Source organism: Drosophila eugracilis, unplaced genomic scaffold (assembly GCF_018153835.1).
Source record: "Drosophila eugracilis isolate 14026-0451.02 unplaced genomic scaffold, ASM1815383v1 contig_2154, whole genome shotgun sequence".
NCBI lineage: Eukaryota > Metazoa > Arthropoda > Insecta > Diptera > Drosophilidae > Drosophila > Drosophila eugracilis.
Window position 1 is genome coordinate 12193252 of NW_024573038.1, and position 21651 is coordinate 12214902.

At 37.8% G+C, this 21651-nt stretch overlaps 3 protein-coding genes across 5 annotated transcripts in view; 2 read left to right on the plus strand and 1 right to left on the minus strand.

The window, feature by feature from the left end:
* LOC108105933 (venom dipeptidyl peptidase 4) overlaps positions 1-21651 on the plus strand; it is a 78371-nt gene that overhangs the window by 49644 nt on the left and 7076 nt on the right. The window contains exon 2 of one of the 3 annotated variants that reach the window (XM_017212715.2): positions 16263-16372. The exons of 1 other annotated variant lie outside the window; for it this stretch is intronic. In XM_017212715.2, coding sequence (XP_017068204.1) covers positions 16325-16372 — 48 coding nt within the window. In that variant the 5' untranslated portion in view covers positions 16263-16324. Of the gene's footprint in view, positions 1-16262; positions 16373-19669; positions 20948-21651 lie in introns of those variants that run through there. One more of the 3 variants, XM_017212712.2, reaches the window with a different exon arrangement.
* LOC108105945 (thioredoxin-2) lies at positions 1766-9307 on the plus strand. Its single transcript, XM_017212741.2, has one exon. It carries the CDS (start codon positions 8830-8832, stop codon positions 9235-9237), a length of 408 nt encoding a protein of 135 aa, XP_017068230.1. The 5' UTR covers positions 1766-8829; the 3' UTR covers positions 9238-9307.
* On the minus strand, positions 12476-14913 carry LOC108105940. The gene has a single exon (XM_017212736.2). The coding sequence runs from the start codon at positions 13339-13341 to the stop codon at positions 12613-12615; it is 729 nt and encodes a 242-aa protein (XP_017068225.1). The 5' UTR covers positions 13342-14913; the 3' UTR covers positions 12476-12612.

Here is a 21651-nt window from a genome sequence, read left to right on the forward strand (position 1 = left end):
AAGTAAAAACGGTTAAAGAAAAACCTTAAGCCTGAGTTATGCTTTCAATTATTATCCCTAAGAATTTTCCTTCGTTTTGGCTAGAAATTTGTGATACTTTTGGCTTAGAAAGATGGAAAATCATAAGGATTTCCTTGTTAGTATATTTTAAACTATATTTTATATGGAAACCCCTAGAAAATGTATTTCCTTAGCCCCTTAACTTACCCCCATTGATTTCCTTGGCAAACAAATAGCAATCCCATATGTTGCTTTACACATTTTCGATTTCCAAGGCGGCACCTTGGAATTTAATTAGATTTCACACTTCTGGCACTTGAAAACAGGACCCTTAACCCCATTCTCAACCCCTCTAATACACACTTGCACATAATTCAATACCGCAATTACCATGGTGTAGCCTAATTGAGCCATTTAATTGTCATATAAATCTCAAATTTTATCGCTTTGAGACAACCAAAAGGAGGCAACCGCAGCCGAGCCAGAAGTTCCCAGGAGACAAACACCAGAGTGAAGGGGCAGCCATAATAACAACTTTAATTTGACTTCACTGAACTTGAATCTGGCCAAAAGGAAGTGACTCCTTGTGTGTCGTAAACATTTACGATATTCAATAAACTTTTATTCCCAACTGGACGGATATTTTAAAGTTCATTTTTTTTTTTTTTATATTTTATTCCGTTCGCCGCCTTTGGACAAACTGGCGCTGGTAAAACAGTTAATTGAAGTGCGTACTTGAGGGCAGAGATGGTTTAAATGGGGGTAGAAAAAAAAAAAAAAGGGGAGAAAGCTTTATGGACTCTTGGCCAGTAGTTGGCTTTCCAGTTTTTATTTATTTTTTGTTTTTGCTTTGGTTTTGTTTCCTCTAAGCTGTTTCTCCATTGCCTTTTATTCCATTTGTTGTCCTTTTTTCTCGGTTATAGCCAACTAAGCTGCAACTCATGAGCGGACAATTTGCAGCCGTCGAGCCAGAATCGGAACCGTTTTCCACATTTAAAAATATTTTTTTTGTTTCAGCTCGTTTCTGCTTGCCTGCGCCCTACAAATCCCCAAAGCTGTAAATGGAATGCAGTTTTAATACCCTGCAAGAGAGGGTCTTACTGTTTGTTGTAAAGGTTTACGACGCGGAAGTAGGTTGTCTTGGGAAAGTCGTAGATTGTTAGAGATTAAATTTGACTTTTAATTTCTTAAGTTTATTTATTTTTCGTTTTTCAATTTATAAACATTTTTGTTATATATATTTTCGGAGAATATTGATCAAATTAAGTGAGGAAAATATTATTTTTGAAATCTTCCTTAAAGATTTAATTTCTTACTTTGTGGTAAAAGGAAAACTTACAATAAAATATAAATATTTATTAGTCTTTTCCAAACATAATCTTATTCTTGTTAAGTATAGGGCATTCCCTATTTCAATTTTACAATTTTCCAACTTCTAGAAACTTTTTTGTTCTCAATGCCGCTTGAAAAGATTTCTTACTTACGCCAAAGTTGACTTTAAGTTCTGCAATTCGGTACGGTTATGATTCCATTTACTGTGGGCCGACAATTTCCATAGATTGTGGTTGTAATTGCTGCACGTTTTTGTATTAGCCTCATTTGGATCTGGTCTATGGTTGGTATGGTATTTCATATGAAACGTGTTTCAGCGCCCAAAAGTCGGCTGCAATTTCCAGCGCCTTGACATGTTTGGTCTCCTTCTCTTTTAACCAACTTTCTATCTCTTTTCACACACACAGAGCACTGACTGTTCTGGCAAACATTTTAAACTCTTGGCAGACAAACAGAAAGCTGGGCGGACGCAGAGAGAAAAGAAAAAAGGGAGTGGCAGAACCAATTGCAAATGCTCATTGCCAGGCTGTTGACATTTTAATAAAAATTATTCGTCGCATTGCAGGGAGGGGGGTGAAATCGTTCGTTGGGGGAGGAATGTATAGGAATGCATTTAGACCAGAAAGCCTCCTAGATGAGATGGGGGCAATGAGAAGAGGGCTGTGGAAAGTAGTAGATAAATGATTTGAAAGCGCATTCATTGCCAGGAAAATGTGTGCGAAAATTAATGCGAGCGGCAGCCATTCAAAGAATCCGTAATGAAAACCGATAAACACTAGCAATGCAGCATTCCAGGCGAATGAGCACAATAAAACGGAATGTTAAAGGCCTAAAAAGTGGGCCCATAAAGAAGACTGTAATAAGGCTGTAATATTAAGGGAACTGTTGCCAAATTTTTAATTTATTTATTGGCTATTTTCATTATAGAAGATTCTTTCCGCTTCCTTTTCTTATTATAAACCTGAGTTAAGTATTATTTATTTACAAATCTGTATTTCTTATCCAGTGTTGCCAGTTTAGCTTATATAAGCTAGTTCTAGCATATTTGAAATGGAAAAGCATATAAAATTTACAGCTTATAGCTAGCTTATAGCTTGAAATATAGCTTCTTTTAAAGTTCAACCTCTTATCTTAGCTTAACGTCGGTTCATCGGCTATCGGAGCTATATCGATATTTAAGGTGACCATGTAGTCAGTCTACTACAAGTATGACTTCTACATTTGTCATAATATTTAATTTATTCCGTTTCCTTGACTATTAATATTACATTAATAATTCCCACATTATTTATTTACACTCCCTGCCACTCGACTAATTTACGACATAATTAAAATACAAAAGTAAGCCCGCAAATATTTGTTCTTCCTGAAACTGACAACCGGCGACAGTGGCAAAAAAATATATAAAAAATCGAGCCAAAAGTCAAACACTTGAAATATTATTACGAAAAAAATTGGACATTGAGACTCGTAAATCTTCGACACAAAAAAACGCAAACACATTGACCTCCAATAAAGTGAGCATTTTTTCACATTAAATTGGATAGCAAAAACAAGAATAAACCAAAATATGCAAATATAAAAAGAGGAAATATCCAAAGAAGTCAAGGGAAAATAAGATGTACGCAAATAAATTGCATTATCGTTGATTTGCAAAAAAAAAAAAAAAATTTATTGCATATAAACAAATTGCTGAGGCAACAAATCTATTGTTATTTCTGTCTGCCAGGAGGGGGTAGGGTGGGAAATTGCAAAAGCGACTACAACGAAAATCAAAAGGCAATCAAATCCTCAAATAACCCCAAACGAAAGAATTTCGTGTAATATAATTCACTTTTACTATTTGGGACACAAAGCATAAAAAACCCCCCATGAAAAGTTGTAGAGAAAGAACCCGCTGGCATGACTGCATAAAATATCGGAAATGTTTGGCTGTAGCTTTGGCATTAGTTCAGGGTTTCTGCTTAGTTTAGAAGAAAAAAGTTAGGCTTTTATTTGCTAAATTATACGAAAATGTTTCCTTAAAAGGTAGCTATCTTGAAGGCAGTGCTTTTCCTTTAAAATATTCATTTTTTATTGTACACAAATTTAGCCAAAAATCCCTAAAAACCTCTATAACTTTAATCAATATTTAGCAGCCTTAGTAGACCTGATGTACTTCTCAAAAACCTAAAATAACACTCACTAAAACGTATACTATTGACTATTTACTAGCCATACCATAACCCAAGACTTTGACTGCCACTTATAAACTCCCAATATCGCTTTTACAACTGATAATTAAAACTGTCGCGTCATATCGCTTCCATATATCAACTATAAAGATTGTAGGTGCGATTTGACTTCTACAACAGTTTCTAATCAGTAACAAAACTAGAAATAATCTAAGCCATATCTACACATGTACGGTGTAGATTGCGTTTTCCAGAGTTTTTCACAAGAGAGAGAACCTCCAATTATCGCAAACAGCTGTGGAAAACCCGTGAACAAACGAACCCGAGAGCTCTACAGTCCTTAAATATTTCCGCACAGTTTGCTTTTGCAGTACTTGCACTTTTCAATGCCCCCCGGGGCCACCCTCCTAAAACCTCTGACTAATTTTTGCTTTTACCCCCTTTTTTCGGGGGGATAGATGGGGGTTAACCCGGTCAAACATAAATTCTGTTGGGTCAGTTCAAACACGCACCAAAATTAAAAAAAAAAAAAGTGTAAAAGTAAAGTGAAAAGAATGGTGGAAGTTGAAAAATTGTTAGGGTTGCTTACGGAAAAACAAAGAAGAAAAAAAGCCCAGAAAATCCCCGAAAATGGAGGGTAACAACTGCTTGGCGGCGGCTGACTTAAAGGGTTCTCAAGGATCTTAAGAAGCCTTAACCTTGCCAGATAACTAATGGGTTAAGGTTGCTGCTGCTGCTGGCAAACGGATTCATACATTCGGATTCAAGAAGCATTTCTCGTACATTTCTCGTTAGGCGGGAGACCAATTGACACTGAATTTAATTCCGCATGAAGTGTTTTTCCATAGTCTGACATTTGAATTGGTAATTCCTGGCCTCAACCGAGAGATGCCACCGCGATTTGTACCCCCAAACTGGGCATAACTGCCAGTGATGCCTGCCCCACGCCACACAACGGAAATTGCCTTTTTTGCGCGACTTCCGCTTTTGTGCGAGCCCCTTTCCCGGATTTTAACCCACCGAGCATTCAGCGATACTTCAGTTAGTGACAGCTTGGCAATGCCTCATCATGGCAATGCACTGAAAGAAAAAATCTAGCTAATTTTACCTCTAAAACATGTTTCTTCATAAATATTTGGCAGATCTTTCCCCCATAACCTGTAGGCGTACCCAATTCGTCTCTTTTTACTTCTCAACCAAAAACCAATCGAAAATTGATCTTACCTTAGCTTAACCTAGGTTCGTCGGTTATCGGAATTATATCGATAGTTAAGGTGACCATAGTTGGCTAACTACAACTACACTTTCAAATTATCTTTCTTAAATAAAAATATTGAAAAATATAAATATTTTAAGTTAAAATTTTTCTGAGTGTAATCCTGTTTCTCCTGCGTGCTCCTGTTCCACTTTCTAGTTCCAGCGACATTTGGCATGCCACGCATAAAGCTGTCAATGTCAATGTAACGTGTTAATTTCAAAGTGGTTTAGTTTGTTGACGCAGCTTGTTAGGCAGTGAGCAAAATAACCAGGATACGAAGTAGGAACAGGACCAGAAGCAAGAGTAGAAGTAGGACCACGACAAGGGCAACCCATTCGGGAAAAGAGCTACTTCTTCTTCCGCCATCTGGAGCGTAAAATGTTAAGGCACATGTGGTTTTTATGCCACTCGTCGTGAGCTCTGTTGGGAGTTACTCAACAGCCTTTATCCTTTTTACTTCCTGCTGCCTGCTGCTGATGATTTCTATCATGGCATTTGATTGATTGAAACTTTTGGCCCAAGTCCGGAGGGTTATGGCGCATGAAAAGTGGTGAAGGGCATCAGAGGAATCCTGCTTAGGGAGTAGCAAGGAAGTTTTTGCTGGTTGTGGCATTTAGTTTATTGAGGCATTTTGCAAGCTGTCTGCTAAGTATTGGCAAAATATTTGCATTTTAAAGTGATTAATTATGGGGGTTGATGTCTTGGCACGATTGAGCTGCGATCTGAGTCAAGTACAGTCACGTCAGAAATCGATTACCAAGGAGCATGGCTAGCAATTGAAAGTCAAATTGATTATTTGCGGTTAAGAAGATAAAGAAGGTCAAAATGAAGGCCTTTTTTTTCACCTATAATTCTTAAAAATATCATATACTATAAAAAGTTCTCAGTTACTCCTTAAGAATACTTTCTAGTCATTATGCTAAAACAAAAGCTTACCGAAAATCCTGCGGCTAGGCTGGAGAAAACAATAAAGTAGGCCTACTGTCACGCCACTAAGTACAGGCAGCCCAATTTCCATGGGCCGTCGATAAGTACCACGGCACGGCCTGGGCCTGAATGAAGCAATTCCAATGAGTTGCAGCTATCCAATTTGTCGATTCTCGCCAAAGCCCGAACATAAAAGGACTTCTGGCTGCCAAATTCAGCAGGCGAATGCGAATCCCATTCACACGACGCTACGAGGGCACATGGAAAAACCAACAAAAGTCGGGCCCACATTAGCAGCTTGTAAAAACTGTGAATGCTCTGCAAGCTAAGAGGCGTGCTTGTAGTCCTGTTTATGCGCCAACGCCTCCTGTTACTCCTGTTTATTCTCCGACCACCAGAACCAGAAGAAAACTTCCTTCCTCACATATACACCCACGCCCAAGCTCATTACAAGGCTCAGCACCGCCAAATGCCAACTGTCATGTGGTTAAGGGTGAGCCCTAAACTCAGGAGTCCCAGAACAACGAGAAAAGCCGGAGCTGGGCGCCTGGGAAATGGTGGAAAATCTCCAGCTTCGGTTTGAGCATCAAAATTTTTGGCAGCAAATAAAATTTGCTTGTGTTTTCGAGAGATTTTCGTTGACAAAAGGCGTTGGTGGCATAAGGAAATGGAACCATATTGTGTTCGTCCTGGCTGGCAAATGAATGTACAATGCTGCAGAGAAACAAAATTCTTTGCTTAATTAGATGATATAATGAACAAAAAAAACTTAAAAATAAAAGCTTAGAAACCTCCTTTTCATCTCAAATAGAAGTTTTACTAAGAATTTATTGCCAAACTTAAGATTTATCGCTCAGTGTGGTTAGGCAAGAAACGGAAATGAAGGGTGGCAGGAAGGAAGTTGAGGCCTTTGGCACAAACAACGACGCACTCTAAAATCCAAAAGCACGAGACTTTCATTGTCATTCGACGTAGCTCATAAACTTGTTAACTGAAATTGCCGTTTTGGTGTCGATGTTGGTATTTTGGCATGTCTTCTGCTTTTGGTGTTTTGTGTACGGACGGGGAGATTGTTCATCATTTTGTCAGCCAGCATCTGGCATTGACATGCTTAAACGTGCTCCGTAACACACCAATTCAGTGTGTGTTGTTTCGAAAAACAAAAGCCAATTATGTGGCCCCGGAACGCACAAAACCATCTGCTGACCTGCTTGGCCAGACAACAACAGCAGAAAGTCAAAGCTAAACTGCAGAAATCCTGAAAATAGCATACTTATGAGGGGGGGATAGCAGCAAATGTTTGGAATTTCTGGCTTTATCTCAAAACTTCACACTATGACTGACAAATTTCTCAGAATTCCTGGCGATTTTATTGCCTTGAGCTAAGGCTAGTACTCATATATATAAGGCCAACTATAACCATCAACGTGCATGTAGTTCGCACTAAAACCGAAAAAGAAAATCCAACACGAATTCCGGGAATCTTTTTTGATTCAGAAATTTGATTTGTAACAGACAAGAGTGACAATAATCCTGGCCCCCTATATTTTGACCCCATTTTCTAGTTGACCGCAAAACGCGTATATATATATTTATTTCGCATGCCAGCCACATGGCGTATGCGCAATAAAAATAACTGTCTAACCGCATAACCGACTAGCCTGAGGAAACTGAAAGTCCACGAAAGTGTTCAGTGCACTTGAAGCAATTTGTCTTGCCAGCTACGTGACTTATTCCACTCGCCTGGTACTCCATCAAAAACACGAAATATGTTCTCTGTGTGTTGCCTATGCTATGCTATATCCATGCCCCATGTCTCATTTTATTACCTTTTTCGCATTCACTCTGCTTTTTGGCGACTTTACGAGGTCAGCACTTTCACTGGCGGCACTGAAAATCCTTGCAACTATCCAACCGGATGTTTAACTGATTGCACAACATGTTGCACCAACACCGTTGCCATGCACGCGACAGCCATTTCCGTTCCATACCATTTCGTTTCAACGCTAAGCGCTGCTCATTAGGTTATGCAAGTCGCTGATAAAGTGACGGCAGAGGCTGCGGCACTGGAAAAAATAAATCTAAAAAAAATTTAATATTATAGAAAATATTTCTGCTGATTTTAAGCCTTCAAGGAAACAATTTGTAATTCTAAAAAAATAAAAAAAAAAAAAATCTAAAACAATCAATGAAATTTAAGAAAATTTGTTCTCAGTAAAAACAGAAACAGCCACCGGATTATCAACGACTATCTCAATGTCAAGTGCCAAGAGCTTAAAGAGCCCAGCCCAAGCCAGCAGAGTTTTAGAATCAACTGAAAGATAAACTTGAAGCGGGCTTAGACCGCAAAAACAGCCACGTGAACAAAATCCCACACAGTACAGAAAGTGGCAAGAAAACGACAGCCAAGAAGAGAGAAAAAAAAAACAAGACAGTAAGAGAAAGGCTTAGGTAAACACACTCAAAAGATAACGCCCCCATTGTGGCAAGCAAACATATTGCAACAAAAGTTGAAAGGAAAAGGCGGTGGCGACTTAAACACACTCAAGATACTGCGGTGCATTTGTCTTAATTTGTGACAAATGCAAGACAACACAAACAACCTGCCAACACTATGAAAAATGCCACGGAAATGGAAAAGCACAATGAAAGATTTTCCCTTTTTAAGTCAGTTTAAGGCTTACATGAAAGTGGAAAGGTAATGCACTTTTACAAAGGGTTTTTTTTATATTCTGAGAAAGGAAATCAAATAATAAAAAAGTATATATATAATCTTAAGATTGTTTTTAAAATACTTTGAAAAATATTTAAATTATTTTTTCTCAAAGAATTTCACTCTCAAGGCTCAGAAAACTAGAGATCTTTATAAAAGTGCAACCAAAGTCTTGGCTAAGAACAAAAGTCCTAACAAAAAAGGCAACTAAATAAAAAGGTGCAAAAGTACAAGACTGGAAGACACCTCCTCCATTAGCAGACAAATAAAAAGCATTCGCTATGATTCGCAACTAGCTAAGAACCTATTGTCACATACTCTTCAAATTGAAAACAGGAAAACTCAAGAAAAACTCTAAATTTTTTGTTTGTAAAAATTCTATAATAAATTTGAAAATAAGTTGCTAATTCGTAGGTCAAAGAACGATGGCTGCCGGGAACAGAAAAGTCATTGTTGTGGAGTCAAAGAATGCCTACGATCAGCTTCTCGACGATGCAGGTTCCAACACTTATGTCCTCGTCGAATTCTATGCTACTTGGTGTGGTCCCTGTGCTATGATCGGTCCACGTTTAGAGCAATTGGCAACCGAATACTCTTCAAGGATGTTAATCCTAAAAATTGATGTGGATCAAAATGAAGATCTAGCCGTTCAGTATGAGATCAGCAGTATGCCTACTTTTATTATTATCAAGAATCGGGTGACCCTTACCCAGTTTGTGGGCAGCAATGTCGATAGGGTCATCTCGATGGTAGAGAAACATGTTGGAAAAATGGACGAATCCAAGGCTGGCAAGGCGACGGAAGGAACTAAAGCTTCTGTGTCGAAAATTTAGCGATCACGGAAATGTATTTTGGCTTTCATAATGTTAACATGATTATCAAAATTAAAGTGTGTTACAAAAATTTAGGCTCTTATCTGCTCTTAGCTAACTCAATATTAATAAATATTTTTAATTAAATCCTATAATCTAGTCTTATATTGACCTTAACCTCAAGCACTTAAAGTGCCGCCGTTAACGAGATTCCCAATTAAGTAGATTCCAGCCGGGGCTATCTAAAGCAATGCACACTTCAAGGCTCGCACCCACCTAGCTGAAAACAAAGAACCTTTTGTGCTCAGGGTCCCCCATCCCGCCTGCCATCTGGGTTCTACTTTATAGGGAGCCAAGCTGGCATTGTCCTAAGCCATTGTTAGTGCCGGTAAGCTGGCCATATGTGGGACTCTCCGCCTGTCGCTGGCATTATTTCAATTAGATTAATTAAGCCCGGCCGGCAAAGCTCAATGCCTGATGTGTGTGTGTGTGTGTTTGTGATTGTGGGAAAACGGAAATAAATTTTAACAGTGATGATGGAAAAGTATTTTTAAAATGAAAATTAAGTCTTAATATAATATTAGATAGCCTATAAAACAATTTTATATTTAATATTATTTATTTCTTCTTAAAATTCTATTTAATGCTGCAACATTTGTGATTTTATTTTAGGAAAATTAAACAGCTTTTTGTATCTACAAATTAGAGAGACAATTAGCAATAAATTCATTGGCTAAAACACTTTTATTCCGCCGAAAATATGCAAACAAGTGGCAAAACAATTGTTTAAATGGCTTTTCGCTAATTTGCTAATTTAAAATGTTTAAAATCTGAATTGGTTATATAGCCAACTCAATTTATATATGTTTAATACTAAAAAAATGTGCAACAAGTTAAACAAAAAAGTTGTCATTGTTTTTAAACTCTTAATTGGAAAAAAGAGAGGCAGCCATTTCCATTGATTTGACATTCTAAAGTTGATGAATAGCTATATATACTTTTTTAAAACTAAAAAAAAACTCTACAAATATTAAAAAAAAGCATTTCCAATTGTCACCACTACAGAGCGCAAATGATGCAGCCCCATCTGGCGGCCGCAACTTTAAATGCGAATCAGCAACAGTACCGGGAATGGGAGAGCGAGAGACACGAATAGTGCGAGTAAAAGAGGCGGCTTACATGTCCCCCGGGGTCTGACAGCTGTAAACTGACACTTTGTTTTACTCAACCTTCGGCTGAATGCAATCCTCTATTTTCATTCCTTTAAACATTCTTAAGGACCTTATTGAAAACTTATTTGTCTTGCCGTCTTCTTTTTTTTTTCGTTCCCACTGCATCAGTGGTTGGTTTTTTTTTGTCTCCTTTTTGTATTTTGTTTTCGTAATACCGTAAAATCGAAAAGTTTGCTGGCGTTTAATATGGAGCAAAGGATGCTGATGGAAAAAAGAAGGGAGAGAGAAGCGAAGAGGGATATAGCGATAATAGAAAGAGACAGCTTGATGCTAGCTTGACTTTCTTCAGCCGGAGACATTTGCATTTTTATTAAAATGAGAAATTGCAGCAGTTGCAGTTGACTGAAATGCTGTCTTCCTCTTTCAGGCGCCACTAGAATGGACAAAGGGTGGGGTCTGAGGCGGTGCCATGGGGTTAAAGCGGGGTTAGATGGGGTCACACTTTAAGGAGCGACACGTAACGTTTAAAGAACCGATAATAGTAAATTTATTTGATGGTAAGACAAGTGAAAATAAATCAGAATTTTAGAGCTCTTTTATTTTTTTTTTTTAAATGGAAAGGACCAATGAAGAAAAAATATAATAGAAGTAAGAGATTTTAATACATTTATAATGTATTTTAATGCTTTTTAATACATTTTAATATTTTAATTAAATTGGTGAAAAGTTAAGTAGAAAACACTCCATCTATGTCTCATTTTATAAGAAGCAAAACTCTTTTTTAACATAAAGATCTGACTTGAAGCCCTTTAAACTTTAGTTAATCACAAGAACTAAAGCACCGCACTAAACATAATTACAAGCACCAATAAACGATAGTAAAATTAACTAATTTCTATTTATACCACAAGCTTAAATTGCCAAACTAAGAGGCAAACTGCAGATAAAACAATGGCTATTCGAAACCATATGCTCACGGTTGAAATGGTAAATGGGCAAGGAGTGTGGGCTATAAATTTGGAACTCGACCGATGCCGAGTCTTCGGTTTTGTGCTGCGTTGTTGAAATTTATATGCCAGGCCCTGCCGGGTCCAAATCTTCAACCCCTCCCCGCACCCGCCCTTCCCCTTTGGAATCTCCTTTGTTATGCAAGTTAATCCTTTTTATAGCTATTGTTCAGCGCATCAACACGCCCCCCGTTGAAGAGCGCACGCAACCGCCCACTCCCACGCCCTGTGCATTTGTTTCAATGGTGGGTGGTGATGGGTGGAAAATGAGAAAATAGTAAAATGCGAAGACTACAGCCCATAGAGGAATGAGAAGGGATGAGGGGACTTTGGGGGTTAGCAGCAGCTGTGGCACATGTCAGTGCATTTTTCAACGGGCTCCAAGAGGCGACACTGCCAAGCCAACATATTAGCTGCCACACATGCCGCACAGTGGGTTAAAGAAAGAGCCAGTGGGCGGTGGTGGTAATGCCATTGAGTTAGCACTGCCAAAAACTGTAAGTCATTGTTGTAAAAAATGAAAGTTATACTTTTCTTTTGACATATTTTTACCTTAACATTACGAATTTTCCTTATTATAAAATTATTTCCTTTAAAAAACATGAAATAAGTTTACAATAATCTTTCTCAGTGTCCGATTGGACTCCGGCTCCCGGGAACTGATGCATGTGCAGCTACTACTGATATCCGGAGCTAAAATCTGGCGCATGTTGCGGCCGCAGCAAGTGTTTGTGTGGCATACCGCAAATTCATTATTATTTCCAACTTCCCACCCCCCCATAGCTGCATATAAACACTTTCCACCATATGAAGTGGCAGCGGCTGCTGCATGGAAAAACCAGGAAAAACAATGGAAACCTTTTGCTCGCCTTAAAGACTTTCAACAAGTAGCAGTAGAAGCCGTTGCTTGCAACAGCTTGGCAGCAAGCTCCATTCGAGTTGTTATCCATTTCAGGAGTCTTAAAATGCAGTTTGCTGGCTAAACTTTGCACAAGTTTAGAAAATCAAGTCAAGTACAGGTCAATTTGTTTTTAATGTTAGGGGTTATCTTAAATCTTAAGTAGTATTTTGAATATTTTGTGGGGTTTTTATTAGGATTTTTATTCTTAAAAACATTCCTTCAAAAGGACTTTCCAATTCAGTTACAAAAAACAAACTGTTTTGAAATCTAAAAACAACATTTTTTTAATCAAACTTTTAAAAACTTTTAAATAAAACTATATCGGATACAGCCATTCGGCCAGATAATCTGGAACTTTTGGATTCTTCTCCTCATCCTCATCACTGCTGCACTGGCTGCAATCGCTAACACTGTTCCCATGCCGCAGTACTTGGGCAAAACCTCTGGATGGCACTCGCCATCTAGATCTAGTCTCAGAGTCGCTTAAGGATCCGTCTTGCATCCTTTGAGCCCGATCCAAGGCTTGAGCGTGAAGGCGTCGATGACGTCTTCTAGTTGCCACATTGGGTGTATCAATATCAAATATAAGTTCAGAGAACCGAAGAGTCATTTCTATGGAATCGCTATTGGCCAAAGCGTCCCCAATATCCATGCTTTCGACGGATGCTAAGGGGTCAGTAACTTGGTCACCAACATCCTCACAAGGTTGATTGGCATTCGAAGAAGTTTCGGTTATTTGCGTTGTGGATGATGATGATGTTGATGTATGCGAAACTGGTGATCTCAAATCGGTTGAAGCTCGCACCGGTCGTAGGCCATAAAATGAATTTTCCGGTGGAAATGTAACATCTCCAGAAGACTCTAGCCATTCAGCACCAGAATCTCCAGATTCTGATGCTAGGCTGCCATTTACAGTGGTAATCGAGACCGATGGTGAGACGGGATTTGATGAACCGGTTGGAAGATTTTGATTGGGACTCAATGGTACGACTGCGGAACTTGGTGTCGGCTCCTCAACAAATGATTCTGCTTCGGAAGAAGACATTTTGAAGTTAATTTAAATTTAGTAAAATAAATAACTAAGCCAAGTCGAATTTTCCCAAATAAATCGAAAGGATTTGATTTTGTTTTTGAGAATTTTTGCTACAGCCGTGTTGACTTAGATTTCAAAGGATACTAGATATAAAGAAAATAGAAGTGAAAAGCTTTCCCATTTATGTTAAGAGTCTTAAATGGTTTCACTTTCAGATATGATAACTTTTACAAAATAAAGCCTTAAAAAAACCTTTAAAAATATGTAACAATTAAAAGATAAACCTTTTTAGTCCCACAAATATAAAATTTCCTTGACTTCTATCCACCTGTAATTAGTTTCCAGTGTTGCAAGACTTTTTCCTTCAACATAAATTCAAATGAATTGGAAAATATAGAGAATGCTCCACCATGAAGTTCTATCTTTCTCGGTGTTTCTGTGAGTGACTGCCCTCTGGCTTTTCAAGTTAAGTGGATTGTGTAAAATTGATGAAACTTCTGTTGGCTTTTTCCCTATTCCCCACTCAGTTTTCCCAACCCCAGTTCGTTGTTTGTTTGGCCATCCGCTGCCTGTCGGTTGCCACTCGCAATTTCTTGTTCTCGCCACTTGACAAATGCACAAATGAAAAATCAAATAGTCCTTCGAGCACATTGCATCTGTTGGATTAGCAGACAAGTTCTAGAGTTGGAAAGTGTAATCGTGGATCCTAAATCAATAACCAGACGATTTATCAGTTGAGCATGGCTTATCCCTTATTCGGGGGGGACAACAAATTACTTGCCGCTCTTAAACTCATTAATATTTAATGCATTTAGGCTAAAACCAACAGATGTGACCGCCAACTAAGGGACATCATCATCAACCTCAAGTTTAGAAACTTAAATTGTCCTCTTTTGGCCAATATTTGTTTGCCTTGGTCAGCAAAGTCACTTAATGGATAGACAGTCGTTAAGGCTTAAAGTGGGTTATTTATTTGGTTTAAGCCAAAACAATTTTGTCAAGAAGAGAGTCGGTATGAAGATATTTATCAAGATTATTTTAAAGGCTATTTGTGATAACGTGAAAACACACTTCTAGCTTTTGGCTTTTATGTACATATTTTCACTGTATTCTCACAACTGCTTTTCTCGAAAGTCAAAAAATAAGTTCCTTTACAATTCTTTTTTATCCCTCTGCTCGCTTGCTCGTGAGCGAGACGAATGTACATTCAAAACGATCTCTTCAAGTTAACTTACATGATAGAAAGAGATAACAGTATAACAGTATGATATTTACAGCTATGTTGTTTCCTTTTTTATCTTACAGTGGGTCTTATGCATATACATTATTTTAAAAGTTGTACAGTGGTCATTAATAGTACTTGTTCTACTAAAAATGTAAGGTTGAATTTATATAAACAGAACAAAATTAAAATTTAAAATTCTAGAGGAATTCTGCAAATTATTGGGCATCAAAAAAGTCAACAGAAGTTTTTAACTATTTCCCATTCTGCATTTAATAAAAAACGTTAGATGCAGAAATTCCAAAAATTTATTAAATTATTTCCTTATTTTCTAGTTAACCTTCATCAGTAATATCTTTTAAAACAGATTTATACTTAATGCAATTGTCATCATGACTACCTCTTCTGCAGTCTGGGACTTAATTTTTCCAGCACTTGAAGACAGCTTCCTAGACAAGCTTTTAGCATCTGGTCTAAATGGAATCTAGATAATCGAAATACAATCACAGCTTGTACTCTGACCTCTTTCGACAACTTCAAAGTTTTTCTTGGACGCTATCTTCCGTTTGACAATTTAGAAATATATATTTTATGCACATTACCACACAAAGGTCGCAGCACATTTATCACATTTGTGTTGTGTCCTCCGCTCTTATTTTGTTGACATTTTTTTTCCCGTTACCATTCCCCTTGGGGTTGCTGTGCTTTTATCTCCGCTTCCAGTTGGCTTTGCTCCACTCACCTACGTTCGCTGTCTCTTTATAGTCGGCTACGCAATTCAATTTATTTGGTATTTCTTATTTATTTTTGCGTTTTTTTTTTTTTCGTTCTTTTCTTTCTGCTATGTTTTCCTCCATTTTGGGCTCTTGGGTTCGCTTCGTTCGCTTTGGCACTGACAATTGAAAAACCGCAGCCAGGCGGGCAAACACAACCAACCGACAAACAAACAAACAAGCAAAAACAAGCAAGCAAACAAACGTTTATAAACGCGGCCATTTTCATTGTACAACAGGGCGTATGAGTTACGAGTTATGTGCAATGCGCAGTGCCTGCCTCCTGTGTGTCTGCCACAAAAACTTCTTGGTCCCTCTTCGTCTTGCTTCCTCAATTTGGGATTTTCTTTTGGTTTTCGGTTGTTTGTTTGCTCATTTAAATTGTTTAATTTGCATTAAGTGACAGGCAGCCGTTATTTTCTTGGGATAAATTACTCGCCTCCTATGTTGCTGAGCGTGTGGCATCAAAAGAATGAAAAACATATTAAATATATATACAGGGAAAGCAGACCCTGCGGCTATTATATAACCCAGAGCACTTGTAAAACTTAATTAAAAATAACTTTTGCAAGAGATTTTAAAACAATATTTTGCCAGAAAATGTTAAAAAAAACCGAAAAATATTTATAAAAAACAATGTATAGTAATAAATTCAGTCAAACAATTAGAATGCCAAGAAAAATCAACGACGAAATAAAAACGATTTAAAAACAGATGTGAACATTTTTGAAAAGTCTGTGAAGTGCAAAATAAAATGTATGCAATAAATCATTGCTAAAATGTCAGAATAAATCCGAAAAAAAAACGTGCCGAAGAAATGTTCGCGGAATGCAAAAAAAACGAGAATTGTCGAACTGGAAACTGAATGAAATACCAAATCAAAATTATTTCCATGGAAATAAATAAAAATCTATTTTATTTCTTTATTTTTAATGCAGCTACAAAGTTGAACTTAATGCAAAGTTAGAAGCAGAAAGCTGAGTAATTAAAATCCGATAAAATGTCGGGTAATGATGTTTCGGTGACTGAAACAGCACAAAGCGATCAGGTATGTAAAGGTCTTAAATATATTATTTAATATATATTCCATTTAAATGACAAATAAAAGTTTCCGAGTACCTCCAAACAAATAAATCCCTACAATTTACACATTATTTATAGTGAAAAATATTGCATGCATTTAAAGCTTTCACACAACCATATGAATACTGTATTGTGATGAAAACCCTTTGATCCCACGCAATTTAAGTATCAACTTTTATTTACATATTCACTGTTTGATTGCTGGCATGATATATATTTGCTATGATTTTTGCAAACCAATTTTTTGGTTGCATTTTGATCCGGATATTTACCGAAAGCCATTGTTTGTGCTGCATATTTCATGGTTGCCCTTACAAGTAGGGCTGAGTGGTTAGGTGATACCACATTCCCTTTCTGTTTGAATATTCATTTTTCTATCTCTCTCTCTCTTCTCTTTTTTTTTTTGCATAAATTATGGGCATATTTAAGGGAATTCTGGGCGTTATTCACGTAGCACTTAAAACATATTTATGCATTTGGTTATTTTGTAGAAATTTTATTGCCTACATTTAGGTGTTTGCAACACACGGACACGCACGCACACACCCATTGCTCTGTGGGTTTGTGTGTCAAAAAATATAATTTATTATGGTTACGCATTCTAATTTTTGTGTTCTCGTTGAAATGAAAATGTTTTTCTGGGACCAGCTAAAAGGAGTAATATATTTCCCATGAGATGTCGCACAAGGAGAAGATTAAACAAGGTTTATGGAACAATTATTGAGCCGAAATTAGGTGGCTTGAATTAAACGAAATAAAATATGCAAGTTGATAAGGCAAAAATTTAAATTCGTAGATAAAATGTACTATCTTAATTTTATTTAAATATTAATAGATAATAATTAATATTTTGAAAATAGATTGAAAAACAAGATAAACGAGATATAAAATTCCATTTTCCGACCATTTTTGGCTTTGTTATAGACAAAATACTGATATTTCGATCCTCAAATCGGGCCAGACCGGTTTTCGCATTTTGTGAACATCATAAAAATTTACGAAAAATCTCAAAAAAAATCACTTTTTGAGTGTGGTACACAGTTCGACGGGGAATTTAAATACGAACTCAACGAGGTATAACTTTCCATGTTACAATAATTTTTGGCTCTTTAATGAGGGAAATACTGATATTTTGAGCTGAAAATCAAAATTTTGGCTTTTGAGTAAAATTTGAGATATTTTTCCCTAGTCTTATGCTTATAACTTTGTCAAAGGAAGACGCAGAACCAAAAGAAAGACAGTTTTGTGCAGCTAATGACCCAAACAAACTTCCAGTATCAATATCGTGATGATTTTCAAACGTTTTTTTTTTCTCAAATTTTACATTTTTTTTAAGGGGTACCATCATCATTTTTATGAAAAATTGAAAAAATATTTTTTTCTTCAGATTTGAATGGCACTTCAATATTTTGAAAATAGATTGAAAAACAAGCTCAACGAGATATAACATTCCATTTACCGACCATTATTGGCTTTGTTATAGACAAAATTTGTTAGCATTTGTTAGCTCTTAGTTTTAACTTATTGATAGCCTTAGATAAATAAATAAATAAATAAAGAAATAAAGAAATTTTAAATTCTCTTTTAAAGTTGCTTAAAAGCGTCTTAAAAAGCTTGAATGGAAAACTTAATGTTTCTTTAAAGAAACAAGCAAAATGGACAAAAACCCCGCACGAACCTTTAACCCTTTTGTCTGCAACTCGATTACATTTCAGTTATGAAACAACATTTTGGCTCTGCCAGTCTCAATTAACATGATTCGTTACCATGTTTCCAGTATCCTTCAGATGGTCTGCCAAAAATCAAGCGAACGTTGCCTACTTTTTGGCGCACTGATCAAGCACTAATCAAATAGGACCTCAAAGCAGAAAGCCCAGCCAGCCAGCCAGCCAGCTAGCTCATGGCAAATTGTTTGGTATTTACATATCATTTGTGTACATCCAACCCCTTTCCCTTTACTTTTCCACGGTAAAAGAACCGAAAGACTGCTCATTACGCCAGACGACATCGGAAGATTGTGGGCCGCAGTGATGGTGGTCGAAGAGGTCGGCAGTCGGAGGCTGGGCGACTGGAGATATGGAGAAAGAAGCCGTGACACAGTTAAAGGGCGAGAGTGCAAAAATTTTGCTGGTGCCCTGCCAAGTGGGCTAACGATTTTGTGTCCGCTTTGTCTGTGTCTATGAGAATCTACACTGAGAGAAAAATTGTATTCATTTTATTTTTGATTAAAAAATATTCCTCTAGCAAGTTTTCCTCCAAGTTTTCTACTTATTTTGAAATCTGCAATCAAAAATTTATTTTTCTTAGATTTTTTCTACATTTTTTTCACAGTGTCTGTGTATTTGAGAGCAAGGCGGTCGACATTTGGTCGTTATTTGATCATCATTAGCGATACGAATCGGGTAGGGTCTGTACGAGTATGCAAGTAAAGTTGGGTCGCCGTCGCCTGCATGTGGGCGCCTCTTCATTGTCCCCTTGCCACCTCAATCCTTTCCACTATTCAGCCCCCCCTCCCCCCTTTACCAGGCACCTCCCGCATGGCAAGGTTCAAGGGGTCGCGCCTCGATTTGCTTGGCTGCACCGAAAAGTTGCAACAAAAGTTTCGTTCAACCATTCGGACCGCTCTTTGTGTTGTGCTTGACTTGGTTGGCTCTTTGATTAAACCCAAAATCCAGGGGGAGTTTTGGTGGATGGAATGGGGATAAGGGGTTAGTTTGGTAGGTAAGCTTACGTAGTGCCTGGGTGTAATTAAATAATTGCGGTGAGCACCGCACTGGCCAAACCAAATCGAGCTAATGTATTTGGCGCAAAATCTCACTCGGTCCATTTTTCCAATTTTTTTTTTTTTCATTTTATTTGGGTTTTTCGTTTTTTTTTTCAACGTTTTTTCTTTTTTGGCCCGAGCACTGCCATAGTTTTTGGCTCGTTTCAAGTTTGATCTTGTTATTTACTTTAACCCGACTTTGGCGCAAATTTCATTTCATAACTTAGTTTTCGTGGTTTTCCCATTGGGGGATTCAAGAATTCTTGTTTATCTAATTTGTTGAGGTGGAAATGTTGGTGGGAAAACTAAGTAGTTGAGTGAAACTTTTTCTGTACTACTTAAATTTAGTTATTCGAAATTCTCAATTACTTAAGCGTTTATTTTAATGCCTAAAAGTTGCTTAAACTTTGATTTTAAATCATAAAATAATACTACATTTTGCATGTTTTTTTAAAAAGTTGTTAATATAAAATATAATCTTGCTATTTTTTAGTTTTTAAGAAACATAGTTTTAATAATTTTAAGCATTATATAAGCACAATGTTATATGAAGAAAATCTTTATTTTATCTGCTTAAAAAATCAGAAAAAAATCTTTTAAAATCCTTTCCCAGCATCTTAAAAAATCTTTAAAGTTTCTTTAAGAATGGTGGCAATCCTTTTAAAAAATCCTTTTTATATTTTCCCAACCAGTTCAGAGGTTGGAAAATAAATCTGGCACGTTGTTTTGTATCCTTTGTGTTGTTGTCTTGTTCCGTCTTGTAGTTAATGCTTACCCCTTTGTTGCCGCCTCAATTTGTGTTTGCCGTTGGATGTCCTTTTTTGCTTTGACTCCAACACAACCACCCACAAAAAAGAAAACACGAAACATACACCGCCATACACGGAGTATCCCACACAGGGAAACTGATTTAACAGGATGCTGTCTCCACAAACCAATTTTATGTATGTTCCTTTTCTCCCCGCCGAACGAAAAAAACGAAAAACGAACGAAAAAAAATACAACAACAACAAGTATCATCTGCCAGCCACTGCCAATGCAGCTGCACATCATCAATATTATCGCTTCCACAAGCAACAGCAGCAGCAACAGCAACAGCAACGCCACCAGCAGCAACAACAAAGCTGCCTGCGACAGCAGCAAAGACAATTGCAATGGGAACAGCAGCAGCAGCAGCATCAGCAGCAACAGCAACAGCTGCAACATCAACTGACCAACAGCTCTAGCGAATTTGATGAGTTCCATTGGCCCAGCAAGCAGACGGGCGGTGAAAATCTGGGTGGTAAAATCTATATAACACCCGCAGACATACCGCCGCCACCTCAGCCGCCCCATCAAAGTGGCAGCAACAGTCACAGCCACCACAATGGCAACAAAAGCAGGCAGCAGCAGCAACAGCAACAGCAACAGCAGCATCAGTATCAGCAACAACATCCGCACTCTCTACACTCCCACATCCATACACATCCACATCCACACCACCAGCATGGACATCGCACGCCGCCACATCGCTGTAAATGCGAACATCCATCCATTGAACTGATGGGCTATGAGGATTCAGTTATTGCCACCGCCACCGCTAGCAATACCGCTGCCAATGTGGGCATAGCCGTGGGCGTTGGGCGCCACCAGCATCCGCCGTACTATTACAAGGCCGCTGTAGGGCGACGGTCGAGCGCCAAGCTTCATGAATCCATGCTGGGCGGCGGTAGCAGTCTGGAGGATGATGACGGGACCAGTGCCGGCAGCTTTGGGGAGGGCATGTCGCGGTTTAAGGTAAGGCAAGGTGGTCAGTGATGATGAGGTTTTTAAGGTGGATTATCAAGGAAATGGTAAATCGAAGTAAAGCTCAAAAATAAAGGTTATTTTATGAAGTTCTTAAGGAAAAATATAGAAATATCTAATTTAACGATTTAAAATCTAAACTGTCATCACTACAAGAACCTAACCAAACACGCAGGCTCAAAGCATCCAACACTCCGATTGGCCAACATTTGTCGTTGTGTTCTGGGAGGCATTGGGTGTTTGGTAATTAAATTGATTTGTCCATGAGTGCGAAAATGAACCGCCGATTGACCACAATGGCCATTGTGATAAACACAAGATGAATGTATAGATGACCAGCTAATATATCAATCGAAAATGTGGGTGGCAGTGGGTTTTGTGGTTTAGTGCGAGAGAATGGAGTCTGTCTCTTTTAGCTCCCTGTGGTTGGGGCCCCATCAACAGGTGGCCAATGAAAGGCAGAAACTGATTGTAGTGATTACCACAATGTTGGGAGTACATGAGATAAATGTTCAGAGGTTAATTAAAATAATGGATTTCGGAGTGAACTTAAAGGAGAGGAAAACTAAGAAGTTTAAAAAGGAGTTTAAAAGGCAGAGCACTCTCTTTGATAAAACAAGAATACCTACTGCTGCCCATTAATTATCAATATTTCCCTTTTACATATAATACACTCTCTCCTTCTTATTTTTCAC